The sequence below is a fragment of the Colletotrichum destructivum genome, chromosome 6, assembly GCF_034447905.1.
Source record: "Colletotrichum destructivum chromosome 6, complete sequence".
NCBI lineage: Eukaryota > Fungi > Ascomycota > Sordariomycetes > Glomerellales > Glomerellaceae > Colletotrichum > Colletotrichum destructivum.
In genome coordinates this window covers 3,095,450-3,108,723 of record NC_085901.1, presented here as the reverse complement: position 1 = coordinate 3,108,723, position 13,274 = coordinate 3,095,450, and the positions used below count along the sequence as shown (strand labels likewise).

At 51.9% G+C, this 13,274-nt stretch overlaps 5 protein-coding genes across 5 annotated transcripts; 3 read left to right on the top strand and 2 right to left on the bottom strand.

Annotated features, from left to right (window-relative positions):
• The first annotated feature begins 736 nt into the window (after positions 1-736).
• On the top strand, positions 737-3,341 carry CDEST_10139 (Putative BAH domain, AAA+ ATPase domain, ATPase, AAA-type, core, AAA lid domain-containing protein). The gene is made up of 4 exons (XM_062926297.1): positions 737-1,248; positions 1,299-1,735; positions 1,817-2,448; positions 2,504-3,341. Exons 1-4 carry the CDS (start codon positions 829-831, stop codon positions 3,241-3,243), a joined length of 2,229 nt encoding a protein of 742 aa, XP_062782348.1. The 5' UTR covers positions 737-828; the 3' UTR covers positions 3,244-3,341.
• A 1-nt stretch (position 3,342) lies between these two features.
• CDEST_10138 (Putative WD40/YVTN repeat-like-containing domain superfamily) lies at positions 3,343-4,961 on the bottom strand. The gene has a single exon (XM_062926296.1). The coding sequence runs from the start codon at positions 4,799-4,801 to the stop codon at positions 3,344-3,346; it is 1,458 nt and encodes a 485-aa protein (XP_062782347.1). The 5' UTR covers positions 4,802-4,961; the 3' UTR covers position 3,343.
• Positions 4,962-5,222: 261 nt separating this feature from the next.
• Positions 5,223-6,983, top strand: CDEST_10137 (Putative ankyrin repeat-containing domain superfamily). The gene is made up of 9 exons (XM_062926295.1): positions 5,223-5,403; positions 5,478-5,556; positions 5,627-5,652; positions 5,714-5,842; positions 5,906-6,008; positions 6,083-6,096; positions 6,169-6,406; positions 6,478-6,572; positions 6,640-6,983. The coding sequence occupies exons 2-9, from the start codon at positions 5,502-5,504 to the stop codon at positions 6,697-6,699; spliced, it is 720 nt and encodes a 239-aa protein (XP_062782346.1). The 5' UTR covers positions 5,223-5,403; positions 5,478-5,501; the 3' UTR covers positions 6,700-6,983.
• CDEST_10136 (Putative TATA element modulatory factor 1, TATA binding protein) lies at positions 6,835-9,571 on the bottom strand (the record flags this gene model as incomplete). Its single annotated transcript, XM_062926294.1, has 3 exons — positions 6,835-7,791; positions 7,867-9,329; positions 9,418-9,571. 3 exons carry the CDS (start codon positions 9,569-9,571, stop codon positions 6,835-6,837), a joined length of 2,574 nt encoding a protein of 857 aa, XP_062782345.1.
• An 898-nt stretch (positions 9,572-10,469) lies between these two features.
• Positions 10,470-13,054, top strand: CDEST_10135 (Putative alkaline ceramidase). The gene is made up of 8 exons (XM_062926293.1): positions 10,470-11,511; positions 11,582-11,620; positions 11,677-11,824; positions 11,902-12,041; positions 12,119-12,184; positions 12,251-12,512; positions 12,580-12,582; positions 12,655-13,054. Exons 1-8 carry the CDS (start codon positions 11,407-11,409, stop codon positions 12,783-12,785), a joined length of 894 nt encoding a protein of 297 aa, XP_062782344.1. The 5' UTR covers positions 10,470-11,406; the 3' UTR covers positions 12,786-13,054.
• Positions 13,055-13,274: the final 220 nt, after the last annotated feature.

Genomic DNA, 13,274 nt, shown 5'->3' with positions numbered 1-13,274 from the left:
GATATAGCGCTAAATATATTTAAGTCTTATTATATTAACTATATAGATTATTTCTCTAGAAGCCTAAGTTCTTAATAAATTACCTACTATATATTTATTAAGTTTATTACTATTATAAATACTCTATATTTTACTTCTTATAATATATATGCATAGTAAGTTGCCTATTATAGTAAGTTGCCTACTTCCTTATTATATATAAAACCCCTAGTTTTTAACTATTTTCTAAAAATCTATTATAGGTCTAAAAACACTAGATTTTAAGTCTTAGTATTAGATAAGAGTTAAATTATAGGAAATAATACTCTAGAAACTATAACCCTAACCCTATACCTAAATCTTCTATCTAGAGAGTTAGATAAGCTAACTTACGTAAGGCTGTATAATAACTAGGGTAGGAATTTCTAAAGTATTATTTCTTACAATATAACTCTTATTAAATACTAACACCTAGGATCTAGTATTTTTAGGCTTAAAATGGATTTTTAAAAAATAGTTGAAAACTAGGGGTTTTACATACAATAAGGAAGTAGGCGACTTGCTATGCGTATACGTTAAAGCTTAAGAAGTTATAATTTAGAATATATAAAAGGGTAACATACAAAGGGAAAGTGCTATTAAAAGGTAGTAGTATAGAAGTAAAGGGGTTTTTAACTTAGCGTACATTTTCTAGTAAAGGGTATATAGTGTAATGTTTGAATTCCTACTAGGTATATCTAGCGACATCTAACTGAACCCTGTTCTCTATTCACCCCCTCCTAGCTTGAGAATCACGCATGCTTTTGCGGCACATCACAATTCGACATCCGATCACTCACTCAACACTCGATGGCCTCTACCATTTCACCAGCAGCCCGCCGGAACCGTCGCCGGCCTGTCAAATCTACAGGGGTCGCGAGAGATGATTCAGACGACGAGCTCGGTATCGACGACCTTCCTTGGGAATGGATTTACGAATCTACAGACGCTGGAACTCCAGACCACACTAGTAGCGATGCTCAGAATACTCGAAAGCGCAAAAGAACCAGTGGCAAGGCTCCTCTGATCAAAGGCGCCCGGATGGGCAAATTTCAATGTCACATTGGGGATTGCGTTCTCCTGAAGGCCGAAGGTTCGAAAGAGGCCTGGGTCGCGGTTGTTTGCGAGTTCATGGAAGCAGATGATGGCGAAAAGGCAGCTAGCTTTATGTGGTTTTCGACAGAAAAAGAAATTCGCAACAAGGAGAGGAAACGGTTGGATTCTTTGCCTGTATGTTGCCCAGACGCAAGAGCGCCCATGCCGACGCTTACCATCAATAGAATGAACTATACATATCCCCCTCGTGGGACGTCAACCCCCTCGCTGCTATCAACGGCAAAGCTCTGGTTTTGTCACATCGAGACTTCTCATCAAGATACCCGTCAGGAAAGGTGCCGCGATCCTCGTCCGACTACGGGAAAACGTTTATATGCCGCCGTGCCTGCAACACGAGAACGGCGACGTACACCGACGAGTTTGAATGGGAAGACATTTATAATGCCAGTGAACGGGGCGTCTACAACTTGATTGAGTTTGTGAAAACCCATACCAAGTCGACTCGAAGGCGCCAGTTAGCACGAGACTCAACACCCGAGCAGCCGTATGCAACCTCGGATGGAGCCCAGGGTGCCGTAACACCTAGACGGACAGCCAAGTATGGGACTTCTACACCACGAGGAGGCAATCGTACAGTTACCACACCGTCGTCTCGCAAACGGTATGCAACCTCCTGTTTGCCAGCCTGGCTGAAGGGCTTCTTGTTCTCTCCACTGACACTGAACGTCCTTATTACTCCTAGAATCATGGTTAAGAAGACACTCGAATTCACGCCCTTGGGCACCAGAAAGCTGTCTCTAGACTACCTGCAGTCGTCGCCATTCCAGCTAGCCCGGTCCCAACTGCATGTTGCCTCTGTGCCAGCAAGTTTGCCTTGCAGGGAGAGCGAGTTCAGCATGGTGTATTCGTATTTAGAGGCCGCCATCGCGGACGGTATAGGAACATGCATCTACATTGCTGGAACGCCTGGAACTGGGAAGACAGCGACGGTACGGGAAGCTATTTCCCGTCTGGATGAATGCGTAAGGGCTGATGAGCTTGACGACTTCATCTTTGTGGAGATCAATGGCATGAAGATCACCGACCCTCACCAGTCCTACAGCCTTCTATGGGAGGCCCTCAAGGGCGAACGTGTCAGCCCCACACAAGCCATAGACCTCCTGGAGAGGGAGTTCAATAACCCCAGCCCTCGCCGCACGCCATGTGTCGTTCTGATGGACGAGTTGGACCAACTAGTGACGAAAAACCAAAGCGTCATGTATAACTTCTTCAATTGGCCGGGCTTGCGGCACAGCCGACTCATTGTTCTGGCTGTCGCAAATACAATGGATCTACCCGAGAGAACTCTCAGCAACAAGATTAGCAGTCGTATAGGTCAGTTCGATGGGTTTGTGAAGGGCATGTGAACAGAGAACTAATCTGAGCCCAGGCTTGACAAGAATTACTTTTCCCGGCTACAATCACGAACAACTCATGAAAATTATCCAGTCCAGACTTGAGGGTGTGCCTGGAAATGTTGTCGAGGCAGATGCCATTCAGTTCGCTAGCCGAAAGGTAGCTGCGGTAAGCGGTGATGCCAGAAGAGCCTTGGACATTTGCAGGCGAGCCGTTGAGCTCGCCGAGGCCGAGAGTCGGACCGAGTCTTTAGCAGCAGGCCAGAAGGGGCGGCGGCCCGTGGCGAGCAATGGCAAGGCATTCGTGTCGCCGGTTAAGGTCACAATAGCAACAATCAAGAGGGCGATCAATGAGGCAACCACCAACCCCACGCAGCAATATTTGCGGACTTTACCACTCGGACCCAAGCTACTTCTCAGCTCGCTTTTGGTCAAAATACAAAGAAACGGTACTATCGAGACGACATTTGGGGACGTCATGGATGAGTTGCATCGCATCATGAAGCCGGATTCAGGAGCAATGGATTCCGTCATCTCGGCCCTCACAACCAAAACGCTAGTAGGCGATGCCGGTCAGGTCAAGGAGAGCATGCGGGTGGCTGAGGCTCTGGCTCTTAGGCAGGCGGCGATCGAGCTGGTGAGTGCAGGCATCATTGTCTTGGAAGCGCACAAAGCGGAGAGACCTAGCAAGATGCGCCTCGCTGTGGGAGACGAAGAAATCAAAATGGCGTTTCGGGACGATGGCGAAGTAAAGGCCCTGGGGCTGCACTTTTAGGTCACTATACCACAGGAGCACATGTAGTAGACTCAGCAGTTGGGTATCTATTATTATGGCAATACAAGCCTTTTCCCATTGCTGTTCCGTACTTAATCAGCTAGTATTTGCGTCGCGCAAGTGTCGGCTGCCAATTAACTGGGTGCGATTCAGGGGTCGCCTTCTCATCTTGCTTCCATATTTTGATCGTCTTGTCAGCCTCTCCACAGATCAGACGCAGCCCAGAACGATCAAAGGTCGAGCTCATGATGCCTGCCTCAGCGTCTAGGGACCCTGGCTGTGCCGTGGTGTCGAGGGCTTGGAAGCGGTGACCTGTCTTCCAGTCCCAGAAACTCATGGAGCCGTTGTCGCCACCGGAGAAGAGTACATTTTCTTGGTTGACACTAAGAGTGTTGATGATGGCGTTATGCCCGTCAAAATTTTGCATGAATGCTCCTTCGGGACATTTCCACTGCTTGATGCTGCCTGTGCTCCCGGAAGCGAACGTGAACTCTTGAGGATGCGTCGCCAGCGCCCTGACGCCCTTCTTGTGGTGCGTCAAGACACCCATCGTCTTTCCGGCAGCTAGGTCCCAGAGCCTTACTGTTGCATCCAACGAGCCGGTGATAACCTGAGGATCAGCCTCCTGGCACTTGACGTCTGACACGGTCCCTGTGTGACCAGACAAGACATGGATGTTGCTTCTTGTTCGCATGTCCCAAACTCTGGCAACACCATCTCGACCACCAGTAACCAGTACGTCAAGAGTCGGATGGAGGGCAAGAGTGTAAACGCCACTGAGATGCCCGTGATAATGGCGGATAACCTTGTTCGTTTCAAGATCCCAGCACTTAACCATCTTGTCTTCGCCGCAGGAGAACAGATAGGGGTGGCGCGGGCTGACGGCGAGACCACGTACTGTCGAGATGTGCCCAGTCAGAGTAAGGCGTAAAGAGCCCGTGGCGAGATCCCATATCTTGATGGTCCTATCTCCAGCACCGCTAGCGAACCACTTGTTTCCAGGCTCGACGGCCAAGCTTCGTACCCAGCCCAAGTGACCCGAGATGACTCTCATCAGCTTCCATGGAGGATGCCACTCGGGCCCGTTTCCGTGTGGTGTTGAAGCATCTGGTCGAGTCAGGCTTGATGAGTCGGAAGACGGACGCTGGGAACCGTTTTCAATCGTGGCCACCTGTCGATTATTGGCAACAGCGACTCCGCCGCTGCTACTCTCGAGTAGCTTCTGGGCGGCAGGCTTCCGAACGAGTGCCTTTTCTGCATTGGGATGCGCCTTGCTTCTCCGGGATTTGGGAGGTGCCGGTTGTTTCGCAGCGAGGGCTGACGGGAGCTCCTGGACATCGACATACTCAAGTCTGAAGCGGCGTTCGGCGGTCGCCCTGTCGATAGGGTCCTCCTCAACGGCAAGATCGCCGACTTCAATCCGCTGTCGTTTCTTCGTGAATAAAGCAGGCGAGTCGATGTAGAGGGATTTGGTTGTCTTCTGGTTGCCGTCGAGGAGCGTTCCCAGGAGAGCTGTGTCGGACGCTGGCCCTGTCGTGTCGGACATGGCTACGTCCATCGAGGTCGAGAGCTTTGATTCGACAAGTTGTTCCGAGCAATTGGTAGCTGCGAATTAATCGTCAAGGCCTCGAGTAAGAGTCCCTCTGCCTGTTCACTACGATATGGTGGTTTGATGAAGTGGCTGAATATGCGAACGGCTAGGGTAGGTTGTGACGAAGACACCCTTACGCGTAAAACCTCTACTTAGAAATGCGCGTCCTACAGACTACCTATCTATCCGTAAGTCGTGAGCAAAAGTGAACGCACAGACCAATCCTGGCCAGAAGATAGATGATACCTTACCATATGTACCTTGCCCAGGACAGAAAAAGTACACAGTGTGACTTGAGAGTGGGACAGAGCACAATGCACCTGAGCTTCCTGTAGTTGAAGGCGTCTGTCTACTGCGCCTTATACTGACTGGCAAGGAGCACAACAAGTCATCGTTCCACCCATTCATTCCCTTGTCGCACTTAACTCCCATCGGCGTCCCGTCATTTGTTTCAGACCTGAGTTCTCACTTGTCACACTGCCTCATCCTTGAACATCGGCTTAGCTTGAACCTCCTCTTCAAGAATACACCCTCACACTCGGCCAAATTACCGTCGCCATCGTTCGCAGGTAGTACCCTCTTTGTCGCATGTACATTTAAAGCACACTGAATGTCTCCAGGAACACTTACATTACCTGTGCAGAGGAATAGTGGACATCAAGACGTAATGGACGAAACTCAAAACCGGTTCCCACTGCATACCGCTGCACGAGAGAGAAGAGGTGAGCCTCCATGCTTCTCCCAGCGGCATACGGCCTAAATGCATTCATTTTGGCTCACGAATCGGCATAGTATCGGTGGCTGAGACTATTCTCAAGGTGCTCCCTACTACGACGCTACTTCGAGGAACAGTGTGTGCTGATGGAAGGTGTTCTGTAGACAGAGCCCAAGCTCGCCACTCGGGAAGACGAAGATGGCAGATTGCCCATTCACTGGGCTGCATCATCCAACTGCATTGATATCATCGTGTTGCTTGCGCAATACAGCAACTTTGACCCGAACGTTCAAGTACGCCAGCTCGCCTTACCTGCTGTGCATCTTTCACACTAATCTTAACTCCTCTATGTATAGGATGGCAGCGGCTGGACGCCACTGATGATCGCGGCAAGTCTAAAGGACGGCGAAGCGCTCGTTAGTTTACTGCTTCAGAAGGGAGCCGATTCGAATTTGAAAAGTGAGATATCCACCATCATACCCACCCCCTTCTCTTTTCCTGCTATTGAGTCGTTTAACAGTTGCATGACACAGACCACAATGGACAGGTTAGTAAAGCAAAGCATCCCAGGGTTCTTCCCCTCAAAGGAAGCATAGGTGTCCTAAACCAGCCGACCTAGAATGTCCTCCACTTCGTGGCTTCCAAGAACAATCTAGATGTCGCGAAGACACTCATCAGTCAGGACTCTCCTGTGTCTACCAGAGTCCGCGACAAGCGCGGCCAATATCCCATTCACAGAGCTGCGGCCGTAGGCTCAGTGCCCATGGTGATGCTTCTAGTTAAAAACAAGAGCCCTCTCAACGCTGTCGACGCTTCGGGCTACACCGCACTGCATCATGCCGTTGCTGAGGGTCACGGTACGTGCCAAATATAATACAGACTTCGGTTTCGCATGATACGGCGGCTGCTTACATGTACGTGGCACTAGGCGATACAGCAGTGGCCTTACTCAAAGCTGGGGCCGAGTGCGACAAGAGAGACAACGACGGCTACCTGGCTTTAGACCTGGCTCCAGACAAGGAGGTCTCTGAAGATAGCAGTTCTCACCCCGTTGGATTGCAAGAACGACATCGCTAACAATTATTTCCAGGTTCGCCGCTACATAGAACGTGCTGCCGAGGAGGAAGGCATAGATCTGGGGACTAGGTAGTCAGGCGGCAAGCTGGACTAGCACGCCTTCTTGCCTTGACTAGCCGTCGGGGTTGTTGCCTCTTCATGTACATGCCATGGAACGCGGTTTGCCTGTCTCTGCTCCGAGCGGTCAACACCACACAACGATATTGTATTACCTGACCGTTCGCTCTACCAGGTCACGATACATGGCCTTCACATCCTGTACATCGGCACGCAGCTCGTCTACTAGTTCGCTCTTCTCCCCAAGTAGTTCAAGCGTCGTCTGGTATCTTGAATTCAAGTCTTCGACCTGACTCTCCAACTCAGAAACGCGCTTCGAGGCCGTCTTGCTGGATTCCAGCTCCTTCATTAGTGACACAATCTCGGCCCTGGCTTCGTCCCTTTGACCCGATATTCGCGTCAATTCCTCCCGTGAGGTCACCTTTTCCGCCTCCAGTCGACGGATGGCTGCGCTCATCCTCTCTACCAGCTGCACCGACGGCCCTGCGCCAACCGTTGATACCGATATCATGTCCTGTACCATCCGCGGAGACGAAAAAGTCTCTATGCCATCAAACATGTCTTCTTTCTCGCCCGCATGTGACGTGGGTGTTGGCAGTGAGTCCGGAGGTAACTCGAAGGATGTTATAGACGGAGCCACGGGGCGACTCGAGCCGCTGGGTTGCATTGGTGGCCTCGTCGGAGGTTGGCTCGACATTCTCCTACCTCCCGATGAACCTTCTTGAAAGCCGTCTGTTCCGTTGGTCGGAGTTGAGAACTTACGACCCTTCCCGGATGTACTCTGCAGCAGGAGGAGATCGTTGCTCATAGTGCGCGTAGGCACAGATAGCAATGGTGACTCAGGGCGACTGTGTATTCTAGATCCGGGCCCAGGTAAGTGGTCTTCTATCCAAGGCCGACGGTCAGAATCAGTTCTTTCACCCTTCCACACTGTTTGCTGTTGCTTTTCCAGCTCGGATTTCGCCTGTGCTAAAGCAGCCTCGGCGGCATCTGCCCTCTTCTGAAGTGCATCGATACGTTCTTTGTATGCTTCGATATCTCGCTGATGGTTGGGGAACTTGCTCGTCAGTTCCTGCAACTCCTCATCTTGACGCTTGCATCGGCTCGCCTGTCATACAGTCAGAATAAAGTTACACTGACTGAAGCCTCGGTCTAGTGCTCCGAGGTAGGTTAGTGTACTTACAGTTTCTCTGGCCTTTTTTCTCATCTCTGACTCTCGTCGCAGAGCATCATCCCGCTCACGTTCAAGGTTGCCAACCCGAGCAACCAGACTCGCTTCGATGCCTTGCCAATTCTCCGCGGCAATGGCATGCTGTGTTTGCAATGTTTCTACTTGGCGCAATAGCTTGGCCTGGGAATCCCCCACGGCGCCAGAAGACGCCTCCTCTGCGAGCGCACGCATCGCTTCCAGTTTACCTTCCATGGCCTGGATCTCCGTCTTCATCTCAATCTCCACCATACGGGTGCGCTCAGCCGCACGCACCGCCATTTCCTCTGCTTCGGCGGCGGCGACCTTTGATCTGTCAGCAGCCAAGTTCTTTTCTACCTGCAGTACAGCAATGGTGTCTTCGAGGTCCTTGACCCGACATTTCTCTGCCGCGAGCGCCTCCTCATTGGCCGTCGCAACGGCTAAGTGAGCCTGGTCTGAAGCCTTTCGAAGATCATCCCGCAATCTCTGGATTACAGACTGGTTAGCTGACACTTCGGCGCGCAACGCGTTTAACTCGTCCTGCATTCCATTTGAATGGATCAGCAGGGCTTGGTTCGATTGCTCGAGTTCCTCGACGCGATTGGCCCTAGTACGCAACGTTTCCATGTCGACTATCAGCTTGTCGTGGCGGGCGCGCAGTTCTGTTGCCGTCTTCTCGTCACCAGTGATTTGTGACCTGAGCTTCCTGATGATGGTTCGGTGTTTCTGCTCCATGGCAGCCAAGTTCCTCCCTTCTTCCATGAGCACAGCAATCTTTTCATCTCTTTCAGCGAGCTTCCGCTCGTGGCTGCCTGCCGGTGCTGCGGTAGCAGACTTTCGGGCGGCGTCAGTCGCATCCCGTGCCAAGAATTGCAGCTTTGCCTGGAGAGCCTCAAATTGCTCGACGTGACGATGTATCTCTTCCTGTTGTTCCTTTGCTGCCTGTCCAGCCATTGTTTCTAAAACCTCGACACGTGCGCGAAGCACAGAACATTGCGTGCATTGGTGGTCAGTACCCGCCGCAGCTTGGAATGATGTGGTTTCTGACATCACGGGCTCGGCTCTTGTATCGCACGTGTCGGTCACATCGGCAGAGGTAGTAGTCTCAGACTGTACCTCGATCTTCGCAGGGGTTTGAGATCGTTTGTAGTCTTGAGAGCCGCGTGGGGAAGCCGACTTGGGCTGCGGTTTGGGCTGTGTGGGATTATCCGGGGCGGTGGCCTCAGCCGGGGGTGATGCCAGGGCCGAACTTGAGACTGGACTGCCAGGGGCGTTACGATCCATCTGCAGCATACCAACTCCGGGACGTCCACCGTCAACGCTTGGCCGGGCACTCTGGGGGTCCGAGGTAATACTGCGAGCGTCGGATGCTTGATTGTTCTTGACGGCCATGGCCTTGGCAAGGCGCTCCTGCAGGCGGTCATTTGTACGACTACTAGTAGAGGATCGAGGCTGGTCTGTAATTTCGAGAGTCAGTCTTTGGACGAGAATGGCACGCCAGAGTTGTACTACGCAACAACAAGCGGGGAAACAAAGCCTGCTCACTGATTTGTTGCTCCTTGGCAGATGCTGGAGCAGATTGGGGCAGGTTGGAGCCGTTCTCGCCTTCTGCGAGAATGTTGTCGAGCCGGGCTTCCACGCCGGCGACGGCTTGTTGTAGAAAAGAACCCCAGCGTGTCGACTTCGCAGGAGCTGCCATGGTGACGACCGGATAGCTTGTAGTCTCCGTTCCGAGCAAATATGGACGGGGCTGGTTATGCCTTATGGCTGTTGCGGGATCCGACGACCATGTACATTTCGAGCCCAGTCACGATTTTGAGTGAGACTGGCTGTAGTTCGCGTGTTGTTGGTTCACGATCGATGTGAATGGCTACAACCGATGTGGTCGCTTTGGGAGCTGGTCGCGCGTTGTTTGGTAAGCGGACTGAAGTCGGATGGCAGATCGCGGGGACGATAGAGATGAATGGAGGCTAGAGACAGATGCTATTCCTCTTGTTGGTAGCTGGTGATGCACTCGATGCCCACTGAGTGACAGTAGATTTGATGGTTGGGCGCGGTGACAATGTGCATCCCTCGTCAGAGGTCTAGGTGGCATGCAAGGGAACCGGCGCAATGTCGGCCTCGGCGTATCTAGGCAGGAAGGGAGGGTTTGCCCAGAGACAGGTACGACGAATATGTATGTACCTTACCTTACCCTACTTAGGTAGGTAGGTAGGTAGGTTGGTGCTTAGCAGAGCGCCAAACTCGGGGCCTAGGTACCTACCCGGTGGGTGGGGGGCACCTTGCGCTGCGTACAATAGAGGGCACCCATGTGTAGTAGGCTAGCAGCCCACAGCCTGGGGAGCTGAGCTGGTTGGCATGCGAATAGAGAGGAGTTAATAGCATGCGTTCCTAAGGCGACAGAAATTAAAGCAACCCAGACACCAGAGGCGGCCTCGCAACCCGAAGTTTGCTCTATCAACCCAAGTCAGCTACTCGTCCCACGCTTGTCCGTTATATATTAGGTCGTCACATGGGACTGACGTTACTCGAACCCGTCTTGACGCCTACGACTCAAACACTCATCAATCAGCCTCAGCGAGTCAGCGTGAAGTACTCCGCTGCCTGGTTTACATGGCCCAGTACATTCGTCTCCGCACTTCAAAATGGTCCTACCACGAGCTCAGCCAATGTACCTTGCCCCGGGTACGTCATCTTACTAAACGTCGGACCTCCCACACCACAGACCGTAGGCAGTTCACTGTCAATGGTTCATAGACTAGGCGGTAGACAATGGACCGGACCCGAGTCGTGGTCCCGCGCATTTGCAACTTGCAACGTGGAAAGCGTGGAAAGCCCACACCCCGAGCGGGCATGGTTCGGGTTGCAGTTCTTAGGTTCCCATTCCTCGGGAGCTACGTTACGATCCAGTCTTGTGGGACGAGGCATTTGCTTCCCTTACTTGCCTATCTACACAACGAGTACTTTGACCTTTGCAGCCACAATAATCACCCCTGTATGCTGCTTGTTTCCATCTGTTCCGGTCTACATGCGTTACTGTTACTGGCGATCCCTTGACCTTGCGTTACTTACCTGCTTCTGCCTTGTGGCGCCCTAATTCAAGGTGTAGCCAATCAACCATTCTCGGGCAACGCCTCTGTTATTCAAACCTCCTCCGGACGACCCGGAACATCGCCGCACAGAGTCTCGCTCTCCTCTTCTTGCCAGCCCTCCTCCTGCTCTTGCCCTCTCACAGCCGTGTTTCTGGAATCCGGGGCCTGGAACCCGGGACCTGGAGCCTGTGTATGGAGAAAACTTGAAAATCCCTTCAGAGTATACGAACGGCCCTACAGCATTAACGTGCCAGTTTCATAGCCCTCCTCGCCCGAAGCAGGCTACTTCCTCTCGCCTCAGTGCCCTCCAAACGCTCGCTCGACGTTCAATAGCCAAACATAGCCCGGAACCGAACTCGGTGAACAACCACCGGGCTTTTGCTACATTGTCCGACTCTTACCTGCTTGACCCGCAGACGATATTCTCCAGTACCCGACCGCAATGGCATCGGCTCCGTTGTTCAAGGCTTTGCGCTTAGCCTACAACGATGACGTTTCGGACGGCTACTGGGGTCATAAGACGTCTACATTGAACTTTTGCGAAGAGGTGAGACGTGTCTTGCTGCTTAGTCGAGCCGGTGAGCACTTTGTCATTGACCTCTGCTCACATCACCCAGGACTATGTAGTCTCATACTACTGTGCTGAAGTTTGTAATGTGAGTAACCAACCCTTGGAGCGACGATGTTGCTAACCACGGCCCCTCGCCGCAAGACATTCACGAACCTTCTGTTCCTCTGGCTCGGTTTCAAAGGTGTACACAACTGTGTCTCTCAAGGACACCCGCGTATATTCCTCATTGCCTACATGGGTTATGTTATTGTCGGCCTTGGATCTACAGCCTTCCACACATCATTGAAATGTAGGCTCTTCACAATGGAATGCGCCCGTCGGCCTCCTTGTTCGTATTCGAGTACACTGCTCACATAATATACCTAGATCCAATGCAGATGGTTGACGAGCTCTCCATGATCTACACGACGTGTCTGATGGTCTTTGCCACCTTCTCGTTCTCGAAACCACCGCGTTTCGCCGTAGTTCTGGGGGCCGGCCTCGTTTTCCTGGCCGCCTTCATCACGGTGTGTATCTTTAGTCCCCTCAACTAGAGAGCGGTATCCGACGCCAGTGCGGGCCGAAACTGACAGCATACTACCAGTTTTACTACCACATGACTAAAGACCCCGGTTTCCATCAAGCCTGTTATGCGGCGTTAACGGCAACGGTAAACATGCCTGGTCCCAGACTCACACAGTGGGGTTTTACTCGTCATGACACTAACGCCGTACAGGTCGTTCTCCGCAGCCTGTATGTAATGGAGACCCAGCTGCGCCCGGTTCTTACCAAGAGGAACGGCGTCAAGGCCCAAGCTATCCTAAAAACCATGTGGATCATGGTTGGCACAGGTCTCGGCATATTCCTCCTGGGTTTCTTCATTTGGAACCTGGACAATGCTTTCTGCAGCCGCATTCGACATTGGAGGCGGCAGCTCGGTCTGCCCTGGGGAGCTCTGCTTGAGGGTCACGCCTGGTGGCACTTGATGACAGGAATTGGTATGTATGATGTCGTCCTTTCGTCCATACTTGCCTCTCATCGCCAACAACGCTAACATTATCTTAGGAGGTATGGATTACACGAGCCTTCGTGTCCGATGGCGGGGTTTCTGGCATCTCCATTGTGCTAACCTAACATTAGCATACTACTACATCACTTGGGGAATATGGCTCCGTAGATGCCTCGAGGGCCGCGAGGACGAGTACAGGCTCGTTTGGCCTAGGTCACTGTCGTCTATACCCCTTGTCGTTAGAAGAGGAAAGGCCGAATGAGAGCTGCAGTGGTGGGCAGGAGTGCCATGATAATGATCGAGATCACGGCACGACGGTGAGATTCCAGGACACAGCTGATGGCTTCAATGGTGAGGTAGTGTATCTCTGGATAAGATGCTGGTTGGATACCATGGCGTGATGTCCTGTGGTTAGATGTTATTCTTGCCGGACGCCGGGGACCTCTAGGTTTTAGAATTTCGGGTGCCATAGACAAGTCCTCAAACGACTTTATCTTATTGGAAGCTTGAGGCTCTATATTATTGATTACCCAAGATTACCCGATGTGAATGGTTCTGGGATGCGACGGCCGTGTCGTGCAGTGTTCGACCTATTGCATCATTGGATTGATCATAGCAAGAGCTTCAGGTCTACGTATATCTAATTAGCCACGTATGCATTTAAACACAATGCCGAGCCAATGAGCATATGCACTGACCCTCAGGTCATAGCCTGAGCTGTTGCCAATCTGAATGTGTACCCACAGCGATC

Coding starts and splice junctions, on each gene's coding strand:
- CDEST_10139 (XM_062926297.1), top strand. CDS start 829: ATGGCCTCTACCATTTCACCAGCAGCCCGCCGGAACCGTCGCCGGCCT. Junction 1,249..1,298: donor AACGGTTGGATTCTTTGCCT/GTATGTTGCCCA, acceptor TACCATCAATAG/AATGAACTATACATATCCCC. Junction 2,449..2,503: donor CAAGATTAGCAGTCGTATAG/GTCAGTTCGATG, acceptor ATCTGAGCCCAG/GCTTGACAAGAATTACTTTT.
- CDEST_10138 (XM_062926296.1), bottom strand. CDS start 4,801: ATGGACGTAGCCATGTCCGACACGACAGGGCCAGCGTCCGACACAGCT.
- CDEST_10137 (XM_062926295.1), top strand. CDS start 5,502: ATGGACGAAACTCAAAACCGGTTCCCACTGCATACCGCTGCACGAGAG. Junction 5,653..5,713: donor TGGCTGAGACTATTCTCAAG/GTGCTCCCTACT, acceptor GGTGTTCTGTAG/ACAGAGCCCAAGCTCGCCAC. Junction 6,573..6,639: donor ACCTGGCTCCAGACAAGGAG/GTCTCTGAAGAT, acceptor AATTATTTCCAG/GTTCGCCGCTACATAGAACG.
- CDEST_10135 (XM_062926293.1), top strand. CDS start 11,407: ATGGCATCGGCTCCGTTGTTCAAGGCTTTGCGCTTAGCCTACAACGAT. Junction 11,512..11,581: donor CATTGAACTTTTGCGAAGAG/GTGAGACGTGTC, acceptor CACATCACCCAG/GACTATGTAGTCTCATACTA. Junction 12,185..12,250: donor ATGCGGCGTTAACGGCAACG/GTAAACATGCCT, acceptor AACGCCGTACAG/GTCGTTCTCCGCAGCCTGTA.